The sequence below is a fragment of the Numenius arquata genome, chromosome 9, assembly GCF_964106895.1.
Source record: "Numenius arquata chromosome 9, bNumArq3.hap1.1, whole genome shotgun sequence".
Taxonomy (NCBI): Eukaryota; Metazoa; Chordata; class Aves; order Charadriiformes; family Scolopacidae; genus Numenius; species Numenius arquata.
In genome coordinates this window covers 32,982,537-33,000,997 of record NC_133584.1, presented here as the reverse complement: position 1 = coordinate 33,000,997, position 18,461 = coordinate 32,982,537, and the positions used below count along the sequence as shown (strand labels likewise).

Here is an 18,461-nt window from a genome sequence, read left to right as displayed (position 1 = left end):
ATCTTGGGAGGGAACATAACCAGGACATCTGACCTAAGCTGACCAAAGGGATAGTCCATACCATAGATATCTGCTCAGCAATAATAGCTAAAGTAGGGGGGCATTCATTATGATGATGTTTGTCTTCCTGGGCAAATGCTATGTGTACTAAAGGCCTATTTCCCAGAAAGTGGCTGGACATCACCCGCTGCCGGGAATAAATCTTTGGTTTTCCTTTGCTTCTGTGTGCAGCCTTTGCTTTATTAAATTACCTTTATCTTGACTCATGAGGTTTTTTTCCATCTTATTTTCTGTCCCCCTCCCCTTGCTGCTGAGGAGGGGAGTAATAAAGCAGCTTAGTGGGCACCTGGTGTCCAGCCAAGGTCAACCCACCACAACATTGTCCTCACTGATTAATTATATCACTTTTGTATTCTAATTGTTACACTGTATTTTTTGCTATTACTTGATATAAGTGGACATAAGTAGCTAAAAAGAGCTAAAAGCAATGTTTCTGTTTTGAGTCTATGTCCTGGTTTGAGGTAAAACAGAACTAATTTTCTGTTCAGTAATTTTTTCCTTGTTAGCTGGGCCTCTTCTAACTAACTAAACTCTGAAATTAACGGCATATTGTTCAGAAACTGCTCGCTCTCATAGTGATAAGACCTGATAATACCAAGGAATGGTATGCAGAGAGGCCCTTGCTTATACTTATTGCTATAACAACCAAGGTCAGGTAAATTTGTTATTTGCCCCGTTGGAGGGTCGGAAGCGGAAAAGCGTAGAGGGGTCACACCTGTAGGGAGGAGCGGACAGGACAGGTGACCCAAAACTGACCAACAGGGTATTCCATCCCATCTGCATCATGCTCAGTATAAAAGCTGAGGGATCAAAGGGTCATCTCTCTTCCTTCAATGGCCGACATCTGAGGAGGACCCTGTCTGTTTGTCTGCCTTTGATCCCGATCCGAGCAATCCTGACTCCAGATCCGGAATCCAGCTCCTGTCCATCACTGAGTCCAGCCTGGGACTTTTCCCTTGTGCCTGCCGGTGACGTGATCATCACCCTGGGAGCTTGATACGGTTTTGTATATACTGTATATATAGTTTTTTTCCTTTTTTTTTTTTTTTTATTATTATTTATTATTTCATTATTTATTAATATTTTCATTAAAGTAGTTTAGTTTTTTCTAAACTCATAAATCTCTTTTATCTCTTCCTCTCCTCTCTTTTCCTTAGGGGGGGGGGGAGGGGCCATCTGTCGCTCTGATTGGTTAATCTGGTCAAAACCACGACAGTCTATCATGTAGGTAAGTTAACTGGGAGACACAAACAGTTTCTAAATCACATATCTTTTCATGAATCCTTTTATTTAAGTGCAGCAGAACTGGGCTCAGTATTTCTATATGTTTTGTCTGCTGACAACAGCTAGGAGAGGCAAATTCTCAGACAGAATTCCTTGCCATCTACTTTATTCTTCTGTGGGTTTATATATATCTTACGCAACAAAACAAGAATTATGTTTTTCTACGTATGGAAGTTTTATACTCTATTGGCATAAAACTCTGATATGCAATATTTTTCAAATTACCTCAGATTTTGTGCTAAACCACTTTAATATACTATTGATCTAGTTAATATATATTTATAGATAGTATTAAAAATGTTCTTAAAACAAATTTGAAAAGAATTTTCATCAGAATTACGAATTTAGCAGATACAACATACTTATTTCTTTCAGTAATACAGTATTCATTAATTTCTGAAATCATCATTTACATCTGATAGACTTACTTCAGTAATTTTATCATGCTCCTGAATGAAATTCTTGTTACAGGTCTGTTATAGATCTGATTACATATCTGTGGAAGTGTAGGTATTTGAATAAGTAACAGGTCAACCTAAATAGTTGCTCCTGGTAATTAAGATCAGAGACTAAGGGAAAGGATAAGATGCAGCAATAGGGAGACTGTGATGCAGTCAACAGTGTTATGAATTTTATTCTTAGTGACACTTGAAATGACCACAGCAGTATTTTACTTAGAATGTACACACAGATCTAGGTGTAAAAATATGGGCTGTTCACTTTAAACAAATGACTGGAAGTTTCTTTTCCTTCTGTTCCCATAAGGAAATAAGAGAAACAACCCTTGGTCACTTGTGTATAGAGTTTTCAGATCAGATAAGACTCAAGGAACATGAGCAAACACAAGGAGACAGGTAAAAAGTGTTGGAGTTTTTTCGACCATGAGAAAGGTAATGATATTTGAACTGAATGAACAATTACATACAAGGAATATTCAGAGAAACTGTCAGGACCTTGAATACATCAACAGGCTCTAATTGGCCTGACCAGCCTATAATAATCTTTGTTTGCAGTCTCCCGTGCAGAGAGGCTCTCTCTTTTTCCCCTCTCTCCTGGGTTTAACTGCCTGTGTCCAAGATCAGTTCTGATGCAGCCCGGCACTATCACCTTGGATCATTCTACTGTGAAAATAGAACCCGTCTACGAGATGTTCACATTTTCGTTCATTTACTCATGAGCTGCATTTAAGATCAGGCCTTTACACTAGATCCTTTCCTGAGCTAGTTTGTCAGTATGCTTGTATCCAGCTTTGTATCTTGCTGATTCTGACCTGTTGACGTGACTACTCAGCTTGACTGCAAACCTGCTTCCTCACTAAGTACTTCTCTGGTGATCACTGGACTTTTGGCTCAATATCTGGATCTGCTGTGTTCTTGTGGGTATTGAGGGATTGTGCGCCTTGTCCCTGATGGCCTTGCTGTCACCCTTGTCTCCTTCCCTTACAGAGGAGACTACTCTTCCTACTCCTTGAAGCATGGAGTAACAGTAATCCTAATACATTTTGTCTGAACACCCAAACAGGTAACTGGAGTAGGACTACAAAAATGACTCTAGGTGGCCCTGCTTGTGCAGGGTGGTTGGCAAGACATTCAGACGTCCTTTCCAGCCTCAACCATTCTGTGATTCTGTGATCATCTCCTGTTATTTGCAGAGCAAGTGGTTGTTTAGAGAAACCTTTAAGTTGTTCCCAATTACTACTGTTGGAGAAACTATTATTTCCTCTCTTTTGACAAGCTACAGTCAGAAGAATCTTGATACACGATCAATCTTGATCAACATTTTCAGGAGCTTTTTTTTTTTTGAGAGTTGAACCAAGCAGGACTACATTTTTTCAAATTTTCAGTTGGAAACAACCTCACTGCATTACATCTTTGTCACCAAACTTCTATGTTTGTATTAAGTTTAAATGTGCTTATATTTAAATTACTAAGTTGGTTCTGGTTAAACAATGGCAACAGATGTACTCAGTTCAAGCAACGTATTTTTAGAGGCTGCAATATAGCTGTGATTATCATCTACGTGGGTAATAGCACTGGACCACAATTAGTTATATATTCTTTTTACTATAAAAATGCTCTCCAGTTCTCTTACTTGATACAGCACAAAATGCGGTTTCAGTAGAAAAGTAATACAAAAATCCATATTACCCAAGTGAATCTTCCTTGTGTTATTGATTTAAATAAATAAGAAACACATAAATGTATGTCCCTCTTGTCTCTTAATGAATGTGTTTCAAGTTCTGCTTGTCTGAAGCTTTTATACTTTGGAGCACTGAATTAGTTTAACATGTATTAAATTACTTACAGTGAATCCTCCAATTATATTAAGACACAATCCTTCATTCAGACAGTTGATGCTGAGCAGCCTGCAGTAGTCAATTACTTCCTCACAGTTCTTTCCAGTGAATCCTGGCACGCAGCTGCAAATACACCAGTGTATTTTAGAGGACTTGCATTTTAAAAGTTAATTGTATTTAATTATGTTCCATAATTCTATTAACTAATGTACTTGCAGTAACAAAACAGACCTCATATGTTATTTAAAATAAACAGAACACGTTTTCAAGGAATTAAAATCAGTTGCATGATTCTGCTTGTCCATAAAGTAATTTTTTTCATTGATTAAAGCATTTTCATACCAATACTTTATATAATCTTCCGGAAACAAAAAAACAATCTCAAATAAGATAATATTTAATAAAAATTTATAAATGGGGTTTTGGAAATCTATTAGAAAGGATGGTTCAATTAAACCATCAGAGAGGAAAATGAGAAATATGATGATAAATTAGGTTTACAATAGTTAGCATCAATCATTACTAGTGGTTAACAAGAAGTAGTCAATAATGACATGCTTAGGTATGTAAGGAACAATGTAAGGAACCTGTGAACAGGACACTGCATGGTTATTTTTGTGTTTGCTTAATTGCAATTTGGTATTTTCTGTAAAGAACAAAACTAGCATTCTATTTCATCAAAGTTTGTTAGTTCCATGTGACGCCAACAGAGCCATGGATAACTCTTCTACGGTAAAAAGAACTGCAGACATTTCTTCTGCTTCATGTCAGCACTTACCATTAGCTTTTCTTATCTAGCCCTCCAGTGTTTTAAAAAATCCCCTATACACACAAAAAATAGATGAGATTCAAATAGATAGTAAACAAGTCTTATTCAAAAGCAATAATGGGACAGTGTAGAAAAATAATTGAATATTTATATCTTGCTCAAAATGTGCCAAAAGTAAAATTCAGGCTGCAAAAAGTCTCTTTTGTGTTTTGATAGATACATAAGCCCTGTGAAATTCACTTGATATGTTTCTAGAGACAGGCTCAACCTGTTCCTCTGTCTAAAGGCTTGTTCTGGTAGCGTGGAAATAAGAGAATGGAAACAGACAGTAAGCTGAAAAATTGTGTTGGTGAAGGAACCCAAAAGTTATAGATGGGAAGTTTCTTTAGCTTTTTCTGAGGGGTACTTTGGCAATGACTCAGCACAGAAGCTGGAAATCATGAAGATGATACAGAATTGCTTCTGTTTTTTTCTGTGCTCTTGCTCCTAATGGATATGAGATTCAGTTGTGTTGCTTACATTACTCCACTTTAAAAAATAACGCCATCCCTGGCATTAAATGGTTTCAAAATGCATGAAGCCTCTCAGAGTTACGTAACATATGAAAGTAAAGGATATATTTTCAATAGGAAACGCTCAGGCAACAACATTCAATAGAAAGTATTTGGGTTAACTGTTGAGCGGCTTAAGGCACTTATTAGCCTTTGATGAAATGTTAAACAGGCTGGATTTCACCTGTGACCTGTGGAGAGCATCCGTACAGTCCATGCATAGACCCATTTGGACAGAGATAGGATGTGGGAGAATCTTCTCTAGTTATATTCTTTGAGGCTAGTATAGACACAACCACAGGAGGACACTCTACGCCAGTAGCAATGGACTACACAGTCCTCACCCTCCTCTTGAAAAAAATGCTGTATGTAAAACCAATAATTATTTTGCTACCATTTCAAGTACTTGGAATCACAATTCTTGCAAATTCTATTCTTAACAAATTTCCAGTTCACTTACTTATTGTAGCTAAAGTAGTTTTTCATATACTTAGGTGCTTTTATTTCAGCATGTTCAAAGATAGCTAGCTACATACTAATATGTCCCTCTAAACAAAATTACGTGTCAAGAGATAGCCTATTTGTTGTCCTTTATAAGACAGCACCATTCATCATATATTAGGAATGCAGAATAATAAAAAAATAATTGCATCTTTTGTTATAATTCCATATTTAAATAACATTTAAAACTGAATTGGAGAAACTCAGTTACAACATTTGTTTTACTGATTTGTTTTTACCTATTATCTACAATCAGGTGAAAGTGCTCCTAGCTTTCTTTGTTCAATTTATTTAGGTAGTCTATGACTGTTTCATAAAATAGATAATTTAGTAAGCCAATTTTAGAAACTGCTTCTTCTAATTTTTATATTTAGCCATTTTTTTCTGGTTTTGTTTTTGTTGTTTTGCAATAGACATACCAATGTCAGAGAAGACAAGAGTAAATGAACAGCAAGAAAGTTAGCAGTAAAGTTCTGAAGATGACACTAACAGAACAAATCTTCTCAGAACACCATTTCACACCTTTTGTGACTTTTTATTGTCCTAAAGAACAAGGATAACAGAAGAAGATACAAAGTAAACAATCACGATTTATTGTGATGGATATCCTTGTTCACTGCCTATTTGAATTCACCTTAAATTTTGACATTTAAGAAAAAATGCTACTATTAGACTCTTAGCACAAAGTTGTGTATGATATCAAGACTGAAAAGATGGAATTAGGATACAAGATAGTCATACATCATAACTGAAGTGAAAAAAATTATATTGAGTCTGATTGGTTATATGTTTAGAATGGAAAACAACTGCTTTCCTATAGAAGAAAGTATAAGTAGACAGAAGCTGTCTACTTCTGAAGGTGATGCATATAAGCATATATATAAAGGTGATGCATATAAGCGGAATATAGTTTGGGCATAACGAGAAGGAGAAAAAATAGGGGCAACCAAATAAAAATGAAAAATGATTAAAAAGTCATTTGTATATGCATGTAAGCTAAATGCCATTACATTTATTTAAAATGTTTAAATGCTGTAAAAGTGGATCAGGTAGTATTATTAAACCAAATGAAACACATGCAGTTTTTTTGTGGAGTAACTAGACATAGTCATAACCTACAGTATTTGACAATTATTACCAAAAATGAAATAAACCACTTAAAACTTTGAATGTGTAACTCTAAACCTCCTGAATATAGCAACATTGTTAATGGCAGGTTTCCTTTAGGTAAAATGACCTAAAACATGACTCACAGCTAGAAAGCTTCCAAGTTTGTTCCAAGACTTAAGAAAACTGAAACTCTTAAACCACTGTTCCAACATCCTGTTATTCAAGTAGCTAATACAAGACACAAATTTACAAAGAAGATTTTGATTCCTAAACCCAGTAAAACAGTAAAACCTGCTGACTGTTGGCCCTCTTTAAAATTTGGCACCTCCTCTACATTTCAGCACACTGACTCCAGCAACGTTGCAGCTCTAACTGAGGTACTGAATCTGGTCTGCTTGTGAAAAGTACATCATTCATACTCCACACTTTCTGCTTCCAAGTCTCCTTCCAAGTACATAGGCATAAATATACACAGAATGTACGTTTCTTAACTATTTGGGATTAAGTGGTAGAAAACTGTTTTTATTTTCACACAAAAAAAAAAAAAAAAAAAAAAAGAGGAAATAATTTTCAATTTATTAACAATAAACACTAAAAAATATTGCAATCACTAATTGGAGCCTTCAGGGACTGAATGGCAAAACTACGGCTGAGTATTGAAACTAAGTTCCAATGCTGCCATATTTATCTAATGTTAAAAGTATGCAGTTTTAGTATCTGGTTTAGGACAGCAGCCCAGGCTTTCTCTGTACCTCTGCACAGAGAAAATTGGGAACCTGCGGAAGATGCTTGATCTCACCTCTCCTGGATGTTTCTCTTTGGAAGAGATGAGGCACTTTCTGGCGCTAAGAAAGTCTGGTGTGCAGCTTAGATGCTGGGGAAAACTATGTGAATTGAATAGTATCCACAGTTTTTACTCAAACAGCACATACAGGCTCAAGCACTCAGTGCTGAAGAAAGTTGAAGGGTGCACTCTGCATTACACTATCCATACTGTTCTCGCTGGGGTGTTATTTCTTAGTGTTCTTAGTGTTTAAAATAATAAGCTTATAACCTATCCCATTTCTCAAACTAGCTCTCTGCAAATGTGTCTTGTCTATCTTGTGAAGTATGTATTTTACAGATAACACAGCTGAATGCATGAATAATACACAAATATTAAAAGTAAAGTCTAAGCACCACTGATCTGATATGACCTAATCACTTGATACTAGTAGGAAACAGGATTGCACCATCTGAGCCCCATACCAAAACCCCTAGTACCTAGTTTTACCACATAACTTGTGATTCTCTTGATAATCAATATAAACGGGTTGTTAATTGCCATTTTTACTTGCTGTTATATTGATCTAAATAATGACTTCCACTCTTATTCTCACGTAGTATATCAAGGGAAAGACTGTTTGCCTTTCCATAGCTATTTTTATTAACAACTTCCATAGCACAATGAGGTTCATGGTACAGACCATTTCTACCAGTGCTTTGTGAAATGGTAAATTATTCAGTCTGTATTGCACACAGGGCCAGGATATTTTATTTTTTTTTAAAGAAAAGCAACCTGCATCTTTTATATTAATTGTTCATGTTATTCATATTTTTAACTGTAAGCTTCAAACATCATTTCATACTAATTCATACGCCAACATACTGTGTAAAAGACTGGCTATATACCAGTAATTAATTAGTAGCTTATATCTTGGCTTAAAGTATTGGAAAATAAATGATAACATTGTTGTTTTGTGCTATACATATCTACATAGGAAGATCTAACTCTGTGTATGTGTTTGTATGTGTGTGCATGTATGTGTACATGTATTTAGGTGTAAGCATAAATAAAGTTGTATATCTTTTTTTCTTCTTTGGGAAAATTGTAAACATAGTTCTACTTATGTTTTAATTTCCAGACTTCTCAACTGAATCTCTTCTGAACTGCAACTTTATGTTTTATACTTATGCTATGTATTTGCAGTTTCTAAGTTCATTCATAATGTGTTTTCAGGCTTTTGCGTACCACAGCTTTCAATTTTCTGCTTTTATGAATATCCTAAAATTTAAAAGTTGTTTACTGCATTTCTGTAATGCTTAGCAGAACTTACACCAGGCAGCCAGATAAAATCTAAGCAAATGTGAAAAGTACAAATTGTACTCCTTAGCGGTGTAAGAGAATATCTAAAAAGCTATTTAAAATTGAATGAAATTATATATCTGCTGGGTCACTTCTGTTATTTTCAAATGGATAATTTTTAACATGGTCTTTCTGAATGAAGCACTTTTTAATAAGCTGCTTGAAGGACCAGTCTAAGAGCTACTAATGCATGTCTGTGAATTAGAAATTAACACAGTTGTCTTATCCTTTCAGAAACATAGCATAAACATCATACACCCTGAATGGGAGTGGTGCCTGCAGTTTAATTCTCTCACTTGTCATCAGTGTGTCAGGCTTTATATATTTTATCTTACAGAATCAATGATGAAACAATTTATAACTCCTTAAACGTGTTAAATCTTTTTAGCAATCCAAGAGTATTCAAGAAGACTAACACATTAGGGCACCAAAAATAAATAAAAAAATGTTAAAAGCTTAGAGTTTTCTATGTTCTCTGTGACTGATGATGTCTTTTCTTTCTGCAATCAGTGTGGTATCATCAAGTGATCCAATGAAGTATTGAAATAAATTAATTTATAATCTTACCGGCAGTTATAGTTCTGCTGTTGAGCTACACAGGTTGCATTATTTAAGCAAAGCGATAATTCACATGGATTCAGTATTCTCTCACAGAACTTGCCAGTGAATATTGGCAGGCAGATACATGCCACATCCTATAGAAGAGAAAGAAATTAGAAATAATTATTTGTTGTACCCAAGGCAATACAGAAATTAGTGTTTATTTCCATTACTATAGAGACCTTAACTAGGACGGGGTCTCATCATATTAAACAAAGACAGAACAAAAAGCAGTCCTAGCCCCAAATAGGTTGCAAACATAATTTAGGGCAAGGGGAATAAGACTTCCAGCACGGATTGTTTGAGAGTTGGGTTTGTTAGTTGGAAATGTACCAGCTCTAGATTTTGCTGGCTTTGAGATTACATAGCTGAATCAAGAAGGAGCTTTATAATTCATTCATGGTTTTTCCTTATTTCTGAATTTCTTCCAATTTAATGTTTCCATCTATCAAGCGGTAACAGTGCACTAGATAGTTCAGGTACCACACAATATTCGCTAACTAGAGTAGGAAAGAAAATGGTTTGTATCCTTCTTTCCCCTTTCAATGGTGAAAGACATCTGTCAGTTACTGCAATCTGTAATTTACACAACAAAAACAGTAAGTTATTTCATAAAACAAAATATTTATTAGAGCTGACACTTTCACCCTTATTTTTCTATATAATGTTCTTTACAGTCCTCTTAATGTTGGAAAGTAAAGGAAAAATATATAGGGGTTAATTGCTTCAGTGAAATTGGAAATGTTCAGGTGTTGCTTCAGAATTGGTCTTAAAGACATGATTGGGGAACTTTATTTTAACATCTGTTGAGAGATTTCTATTGTGTGAAACAAATTACTGCATCTTTTTGTCTATAGAAATGATTATAATAATAGTATGTGCTAGTTTATCTACTAGACAAAATATTTAGACAGATTGAATAATTCAAAAATTTATCAATTTTTTTGGCAGCTTATATAAATCTATCATTTTTTTTGGCAGCTTATATATCTCTTTTTTCTCTCTCTGTGAGTGTATGTGTCACTTGTATATGCTTTTGAACTCTTCTTTCACTATTTTGTTCTGTATAATCACTGCTATTTGCAATATTCATGCTAATGAAAGAACGTTGACAATGCAGTTTGAAATACTACCACGTATGACTCTATTGCACCTTTAACTTTGTGAGTCTTTATGAATTTATTATATTTGACAAAAAAACAGTTTTTAAAAAAAGAAACTAAAAACAGATACTGCAGGAAAAGCAACAATAAGAAGCAACCACTAGGTAATAAAGATGACTGATTTATCATGTTTTATAGCAGATTTTATTAGAGAGAGAGAAAACAAAATGAAACAACATCAGAATTTTCTTAAGTGACCTCCAAGCAATTGAACTAAAAACTGAAAATGTGTAATTTGGGCTTTTTAACCATAGAAATATTAGAAACGCTACGCATTCAAGCAATGCTGTGTTTCCTCATGAAGCATGTAAAGATAATTAAAAAAGTTACATTAGTTTTGGCACTTCCATGGAACAGAACCTCCTGGTTGCTATGTCAAGGCACAGGGATGGCAGGGAGGTGATTAGAAACAGTCAACATGGCTTCACAAAGGGAAAATCACTCCTCACTAATCTGGTGGCTTTCTGCAATGGGTTGACTGTGTTGATGGATAAGAGCGACTGATGCTGTCTACCTTGACTTCTGTAAGGCCTTTGACATCATCTCACATAACATCTTTGTCACCAAATTAGAGATATATCTGTTTGATGGATGGACTATTTGATGAATAAGTAATTGGCTGGATGGCCACGTCCAAAGAGTTGCAATCAACAGCTTGATGTCCAAATAGAGATCAGTAACAACAAGGGCTATTCCACAGGGGCCTGTATTGGGACCAGTACTGTTTGACATTTTTATTAGTCACATAGACAGTGGAACTGAGTGCACCCTCAGCAAGTCTGCAGATGATACCAAGCTGAGTGGTGTAGTTGATTCACTAAATGAAAGGGATGTACCCAGAGTGACCTTGACAGACTTGAGAAGGGGGCCCATGTGAACCTCATGAAGTTCAACAAGGGCAAGGTCCTGCACCTGGGTCAGGGCAGTCACCAGTATCAGTACAGACTGGGTGATGAATGGATTGAGGGAAGCCCTGCGGAGAAGGACTTGGTGATATTGTTGGATGAAAAACTGGACGTGAGCTGGCAATGTGTGCTCACAGCCCAGAAGGTACTGTATCCTGGGCTGCATCAAAAGAATAGTGGCCAGCAGGTCGAGAAAAGTGATTCTGCCCTCTACTCTGCTCTGATGAGACCTCACCTGGAGTACTGCATCCAGCTCTGGAGCCCTCAGCAGAGCAAAGGCATGGACCTGTTGGAGTGGGTCCAGTGGAAGACCACAAAAATGATGAGAGGGCTGGGGCACCTCTCCTGTGAAGACAGGCTGAGAGAGCTGGTGTTGTTCAGCCTGGAGAAGAGAAGGCTCCAGGGAGACCTTATTGTGGCCATTTGGTACTTAAGGGGGGCTTATAAGAAAGATGGGGACAAACTTTTTAGCAGGGCCTATTGCGATAGGACAAGGGCTAATGATTTTAAAATAAAAGAGGGAAGATTTAGACTAGATAGAAGGAAGAAACTATTTATGATGAGGGTGGTGAAATACTGGAACAGGTTGACCAGAGAGCTGGTAGATGCCCTTTCCCTGTAAACATTCAATATTAGGTTGGACGGGGCTCTGAGCAACCTGATCTAGCTGAAGATAGCAGTAGAATTGGGCTAGACGACCTTTAAAGGTCCCTTCCAACCCAAACTATTCCATGATTCTACGATTCTGTGATTCTGCGGTTCTATGATTCTATGTCCAAATAGGGATCTCTGATGTTTATACTTACATTTGGCAAATCGACACATGTACCTCTGTTTTGACATGGCCTTGAGGAACATTCATTGATATCAGTTTCACAGTTGTGACCAAGAAAACCAGCAGGACAATCACAAACATAGCCAGACTGATTATATTGGCATATGCCCCCATTCAGGCATGGCTGAGATACACAAGGATCACCAGGTTCCTCACAAAATGGACCTAAAAGAAATAAGCATTAGAAATTAGGCAGTGTTTGAGTGAATCATGTATCTTTATATGCTGCCCATAAGTATTACCTTGTTACTATTTTGTGTTTCCCTATTATTTCTCATTAATTCTATTATTATTATTTTAATTTTAGGAGGGATTGAGAGTCTTTTATTTATTGTGTTTTTCTTAAATTTTCTACACTGTGAAGCTCCTTTACTAACTGGGACATCTGTAAATTATCACCATTCAAAAAGCAAAGAATTTAAAATATTCCTGTATGTTTTGTTTGCTTTGGTGAATAAATATGGTAGAAATATGTGAGAGTGAGTAAACTCATCTGTAGCAAAGGGAGTATGAGAACTGGAGCCATAGACCCAGGAGACACTGAAGAGTCACTGAGCATCTTCGCAGTGGTTACTATTGAAGGAGATTTTTCCCTTTCCTGTTTACAGATCCAGCCAGTAGTGAAACGGAATGTACTCTAAGCAGGTGCACACAGAACCACATACACACACACACAATGCAGGCACGGTGCCAATGTGGATCAACATGGAGAGAAGTGTCTTTCCCTGCATGACATAGACAAAAACAGCGTTTGTGAGCTCAAGTGAGCATGAACAGCCATGATGGCTCAAGTTTTTTTCCTCCTCCGGCTAGTCGGTACTGAAGTTCACCAGCAAACATACTCCCTCACTTTCTAAATGCATAAATAAACCCATGTTAATGGATTCCTCAAATATTAGCACAGGTTTTAAGTCTGTCTTATATGCATACTCAGATCCTGGACATCTTGCCTACTTGCTGGCTCAGACCTCTAGTCATTCCAGATCTGGGTATTATTCTAGTTGCTGGCTAGTCCAGCTTAACCCCTGCCCACTAGGAAGGGAGGTAACACAGAAATAGTAAAGAAAAGAGACTGCAGTGATCAGATGCAGGGCTCAGCCAGACCAGTGTAATGAGCCACAGCCCACTTAGACTCAGCCAGCCCTTTTATCACCTTTTCTCTGCATTTTCCCATATTTGTACTTCTCCTGCCCACCTTGATCCCCACCTTTTTTCACCCTTTTCTTCTCCCAGATAAACACCCCTAACCTACATGTTTGTCCCCACTGGCCCTAGTTTTGTCATCTCCATAAACAAATTCAGTATTTCTAAAATGGTTATCTTGATAATCTTGGCTTTATGTGGTATTGCTGATATGGCTGTCCAGGCTCTGTTGGCCTTGCAAGAAAATAATCCCTGAAAAGTCCCCAGTCCCCTCCCTTTAATTATCTGTGTCTCTTTTCTGTGTCTTGCAAAATTCTCCCTTAACCATTTCTGGAATCCAGTCATCACTCATGGTGCTGTCTGTAACTTTTGTCAGCCACTCACTCAGTTATTTTGTAAGCTCAGCAACTTCTCATGTTGTGTCCAGTAGCTTCCCGTGTTCTGTTCAGTTATTGTAACCCCAGGCAGGGGTTTACTAATCTGCCTGCATCCCTCAACAGTTATCAACTGCCTAAGTATTTTGGACAATTAACTCTTTTTAATTGTGCAACATCAAAGATATAGCAGAATTATAGCAGCTAAGAATTTACTTCCATTTACTTCTGGAAAATTATGTAATAAATGTGCTTTTTACATATCCTGTACTTTGGGCCTCTGATTTAAACCACCTTCCTAACACATACTTACAGATTACATCAGAAGCATTTTTCAATAATGTGCTGTAGCAATAACATTAACTTCACAATAAATCTATTCTGAAGTAGTAGTAGGTATTGATTCCACATTTTGTTAGTCACTTCAATCAGCTGAATTAAAAATAGACATTCATGAAACAGTAACTCATATTTTATGAAAATATGTGTACTTCTGAAATGGTAAACAGCATACTTCTAACTCAGAATTGTAAACTGCCAGGTTTCTGCTGTTCTAAACCAATTAATAGATAAGCATGTGAGCCTCTAGTAATTTTGTTACCAAGACAGACTAGCTGTATAGAGCAACTGTAAGTATGTAGAACAACATTTACCAGGAGATCCAAATATCACACTCTGTCTCTATTATATACCAGAACAGCTGATGCAACAAACACTGTACAAGCCAATCCTATTAGCAGAAAAAAGGTAAACCCACAATTTTCTTTTTATCACTCAGTTCATTGGAAATGTTCCAATAAGGCAAAATGAATTGAATCTATCTTTTAGGACATAATATTCACTTCTCTTTAGCATCAGAGGATATTCTAAGAATCTTTTGCGAATGTGTTGCTATTCCTCATCACCATAGTAACCAAATTACAGTAAAAGTATATTGCAACTTGCAGATGTTAGAGCTTGCTAAGAGAAAAAGGGACCAGAGACCCAGAGACACCCATTGTGTGCGATGTGAGCAGATAAACGACCTGCTCAGGCAGGTGGCAGAACTGAGAGAAGAGGTGGAAAGGTTAAGGAGCATTAGAGAATGTGAAAGTGAAATAGACTGGTGGAGCCGTACCCTGAGGCAAAGGCAGCAAGAAGAGGCTCTAATAAAAGTAGATGATCCCCTCCCACCCTGTCACCAGGCAGAGAGAGGGGACTTAATAGAAAGGGGGGAATGGAGGCTGGTCCTTCCTTGGAGAGGCAAGCGGAACCCCCAACAGCCTCCCTCACCTTCCCAGTTACATCTGCATAATAGGTTTGGAGTTCTGGATTTTGGGGATGAGGTAAATGAGAACGAAGAGGACGATCTACCCAGTGAGGCACCCAGGACTAGTCACCCACCCCCATGCCTCAGGACCTCATCAACTAAGAAAAAAAGAAAGGTGATTGTAATAGGTGACTCCCTTCTGAGTGGAACAGAGGGCCCAATCTGTAGACCAGACCCGTCCCACAGGGAAGTCACCTGCCTCCCTGGGGCCAGGATTAAGGATATACAGAAGGAAATTCACTCCCTGGTTCAGCCCTCAGATTATTACCCACTACTGATATTTCAAGTGGGCAATGATGAGGTAGCCACCAGAAGCCTAAAGGCAATGAAAAGGGACTTCAGAGTGCTGGGACGACTGGTCAAGGGATCAGGAGCACAAGTGGTGTTCTCTTCTATCCCACCAGTCACAGGGATGGATGGGGGGATAAATAGGAAGAATCAAAAGATCAACTCATGGCTGAAAGACTGGTGTAAACGGCAGGACTTTGGATTCTTTGATCACGGGCAGATCTACAGCTCACCAGGCATGCTGGCAGCAGGTGGGGGAAGCCTAACCCAAAGGGGAAAAAGGATATTGGGACAAGAATTAGCAGGGCTCATTGAGAGAGCTTTAAACTAGATTTGAAGGGGGACGGGGTTGGAACCAGGGTTACTAAAGTGGTGCCCGGGAATAGCGTGCCAGTGCTAGTAGGTAAAGGTGCCAGCACGGCCTTGCAGCCTGTGGCAGCAGTTGATGAGGGAGAGAAGGACACATGTGGCAGTGAAGACATGAGTAGTGATAAGATGGTAACTGCAGAAATGTCTGCACATGAACAGGTGGGAATTAGTGCTTGCCCTCCCAGAAAAATAGTGGGACGATTAGCCCAGCTGAAGTGTATCTACATGAATGCACACAGCATGGGTAACAAACAGGAGGAGCTGGAGGCCATCGTACAGCAAGAAAACTATGATCTGGTTGCCATCACAGAAACGTGGTGGGAGGACTCACATAACTGGAGTGCTGTGATTGATGGTTACCAACTTTTCAGAAGGGATAGGCAAGGAAAGAGAGGTGGTGGGGTGGCCCTTTATGTTAAGAGCAGTATTGTATGCCTCGAACTTAACAATATGCACAATGACAGCGTTGAGTGTCTATGGATAAGAATTAAGGGGAAGACCAATAAGGCAGACATCGTGGTGGGAATTTGTTATAGACCCCCAAACCAGGATATAAAGGCAGATGAAATATTCTATAAGCAGCTGGCAGAGGCCTCACGGTCACTCTCCCTTGTACTCATGGGGGACTTCAACTTCCCAGATATCTGCCGGAAATATAACACAGCAGAGAGGCAACAGTCCTGGAGATTCTTAGAGTGCATGGAAGACAACTCCCTAACACAGCTGGTGAGAGAACTGACTAGGGAAAGTGCCCTACTGGACCTGCTAATAGTTAACTCAGAAGGTCTTGTGGGGGATGTAAACGTTGGAGGTCATCTTGGACAGAGTGATCATGAAATGATACAATTTTCAATTCTTGCTGAAGCAAGGAGGGGGGCCAGCAAAACTGCCACCTTGGACTTCCGAAGGGCAGACTTTGGCCTCTTCAGGAGCATGGTTGAAAGTGTCCCTTGGGAGACAGTCCTGAAGGGCAAAGGTGCCCAGGAAGGCTGGTCGTACTTCAAGGATGCACTCTTAAAAGCCCAGGAAAGTGCCATACCCAAATCCCAAAAAACAAGCAGGAAGGGAAGAAGACCAGCCTGGCTAAATTGAGAGCTTTGGCTGGAGCTCAGGAACAAAAAGAAGGTTTATGATCTTTGGAAAAGGGGCCTGGCAGGCAAGGAGAAATACCAGGAAGCGGTGAAGATAGGCAGGGGGAAAATTAGAAGGGCCAAGGCTCAAGCCGAGCTCATCTTGGCCACTACAGTTAAGAATAACAAAAAGGGTTTTTTTCGGTATGTAAACAGTAAAAGGAAGATTAGGGATAATGTGGGCCCACTGATGAATGAGATGGGCACCCTAGTGGTGGAAGACATGGAGAAAGCAGAGTTGCTGAATGCCTTCTTTTCTTCAGTCTTCACTGCTAAGGCTGTCCCTCATGAATCTCTGGCCTTGGAGGCCAGGGGGAGGGTATGGAGAGAGGAAGTTTTTCCTCCAGTAGAGGAGGACCAGGTTCGGGACCACTTGGCCAAATTGGACATTCATAAGTCCATGGGCCCTGATGGGATGCACCCACGAGTGCTGAGAGAGCTGGCAGATGTTATCGCTGGGCCACTCTCTATCGTCTTTGAAAGGTCATGGAGAACAGGAGAGGTGCCTGAAGACTGGAGGAAGGCCAACATCACTCCAGTCTTCAAAAGGGGCAAGAAGGAGGACCCTGGGAACTACAGACCAGTTAGTCTCACCTCCGTCCCTGGGAAGGTAATGGAGAGACTCATTTTAGATGTCATCTCCAAACAAGTTGAAGAGCGGGGGGTTATTGGAAGTGGGCAACATGGGTTTACCAAGGGTAAATCATGTTTAACCAATCTGATAGCTTTCTACGATGCTATAACTGGTTGGTTGGATGAGGGGAGGGCAGCAGATGTCATCTACCTTGACTTCAGCAAGGCTTTTGACACAGTCTCCCATAGCATCCTCATTGGGAAACTAAGGAAGTGTGGGCTGGATGAGGAGACAGTGAGGTGGATTGAGAACTGGCTGTGTGACAGGACCCAAAGGGTAATGATTAATGGAGCAGGTTCAAGCTGGAGGCCTGTAACCAGTGGTGTCCCCCAGGGGTCAATACTTGGTCCAGTCCTGTTCAACATATTCATCAGCGACCTGGACGAGGGGACCGAGTGTATCCTCAGCAAGTTTGCTGATGACACCAAACTGGGAGGGGTGGCTGACACCCCAGAGGGCCATGCTGCCATCCAGCGAGACCTGGACAGGCTGGAGAGCTGGGCAAGGAAGAACCTCATGAGGTTCAACAGGGAAAAGTGTAGGGTCCTGCACCTGGGGAAGAAGAATGTCAGGCACCAATACAGATTAGGTGTGGACCTGCTGGAGTCAAGTTCTGAAGAGAAAGATCTGGGGGTCCTGGTAGACAGCAAAATGACAATGAGCAAGCAGTGTGCTCTTGTGGCCAGGAAGGCCAATGGAATCCTGGGCTGCATAGGGAAGAGTGTAGCTAGTAGGTCGAGGGAAGTCATTCTCCCCCTCTACTCTGCACTGGTGAGGCCACAACTGGAATACTGCATCCAGTTCTGGGCTCCCCAATTCAAGAGGGATAGGGAAATACTGGAAAGAGTCCAGCGAAGGGCAACGAGGATGATTCAAGGATTGGAGCATCTCCCTTATGAAGAAAGGCTGAGAGAGCTGGGACTCTTTAGCCTGGAGAAGAGAAGGCTGAGGGGAGCTTTTCAGTGGTTGCCAGTTTTCAGTGGTTGCCAGTGAGAGGACGACGCAACAGGCACAA

General features: G+C 39.3%; 1 protein-coding gene across 1 annotated transcript in view; it reads right to left on the bottom strand.

Moving 5' to 3' along the window:
- The window catches only part of EYS (eyes shut homolog), an 895,325-nt gene that overhangs the window by 813,018 nt on the left and 63,846 nt on the right, over positions 1–18,461 (bottom strand). Inside the window, exons 4-6 of the mRNA XM_074153627.1 lie at positions 12,171–12,364; positions 9,264–9,391; positions 3,649–3,763 (exon numbers count right to left, since the gene is read on the bottom strand). Of these exons, the coding sequence (XP_074009728.1) occupies positions 3,649–3,763; positions 9,264–9,391; positions 12,171–12,364 (437 nt within the window). The remainder of the gene's footprint in view (positions 1–3,648; positions 3,764–9,263; positions 9,392–12,170; positions 12,365–18,461) is intronic.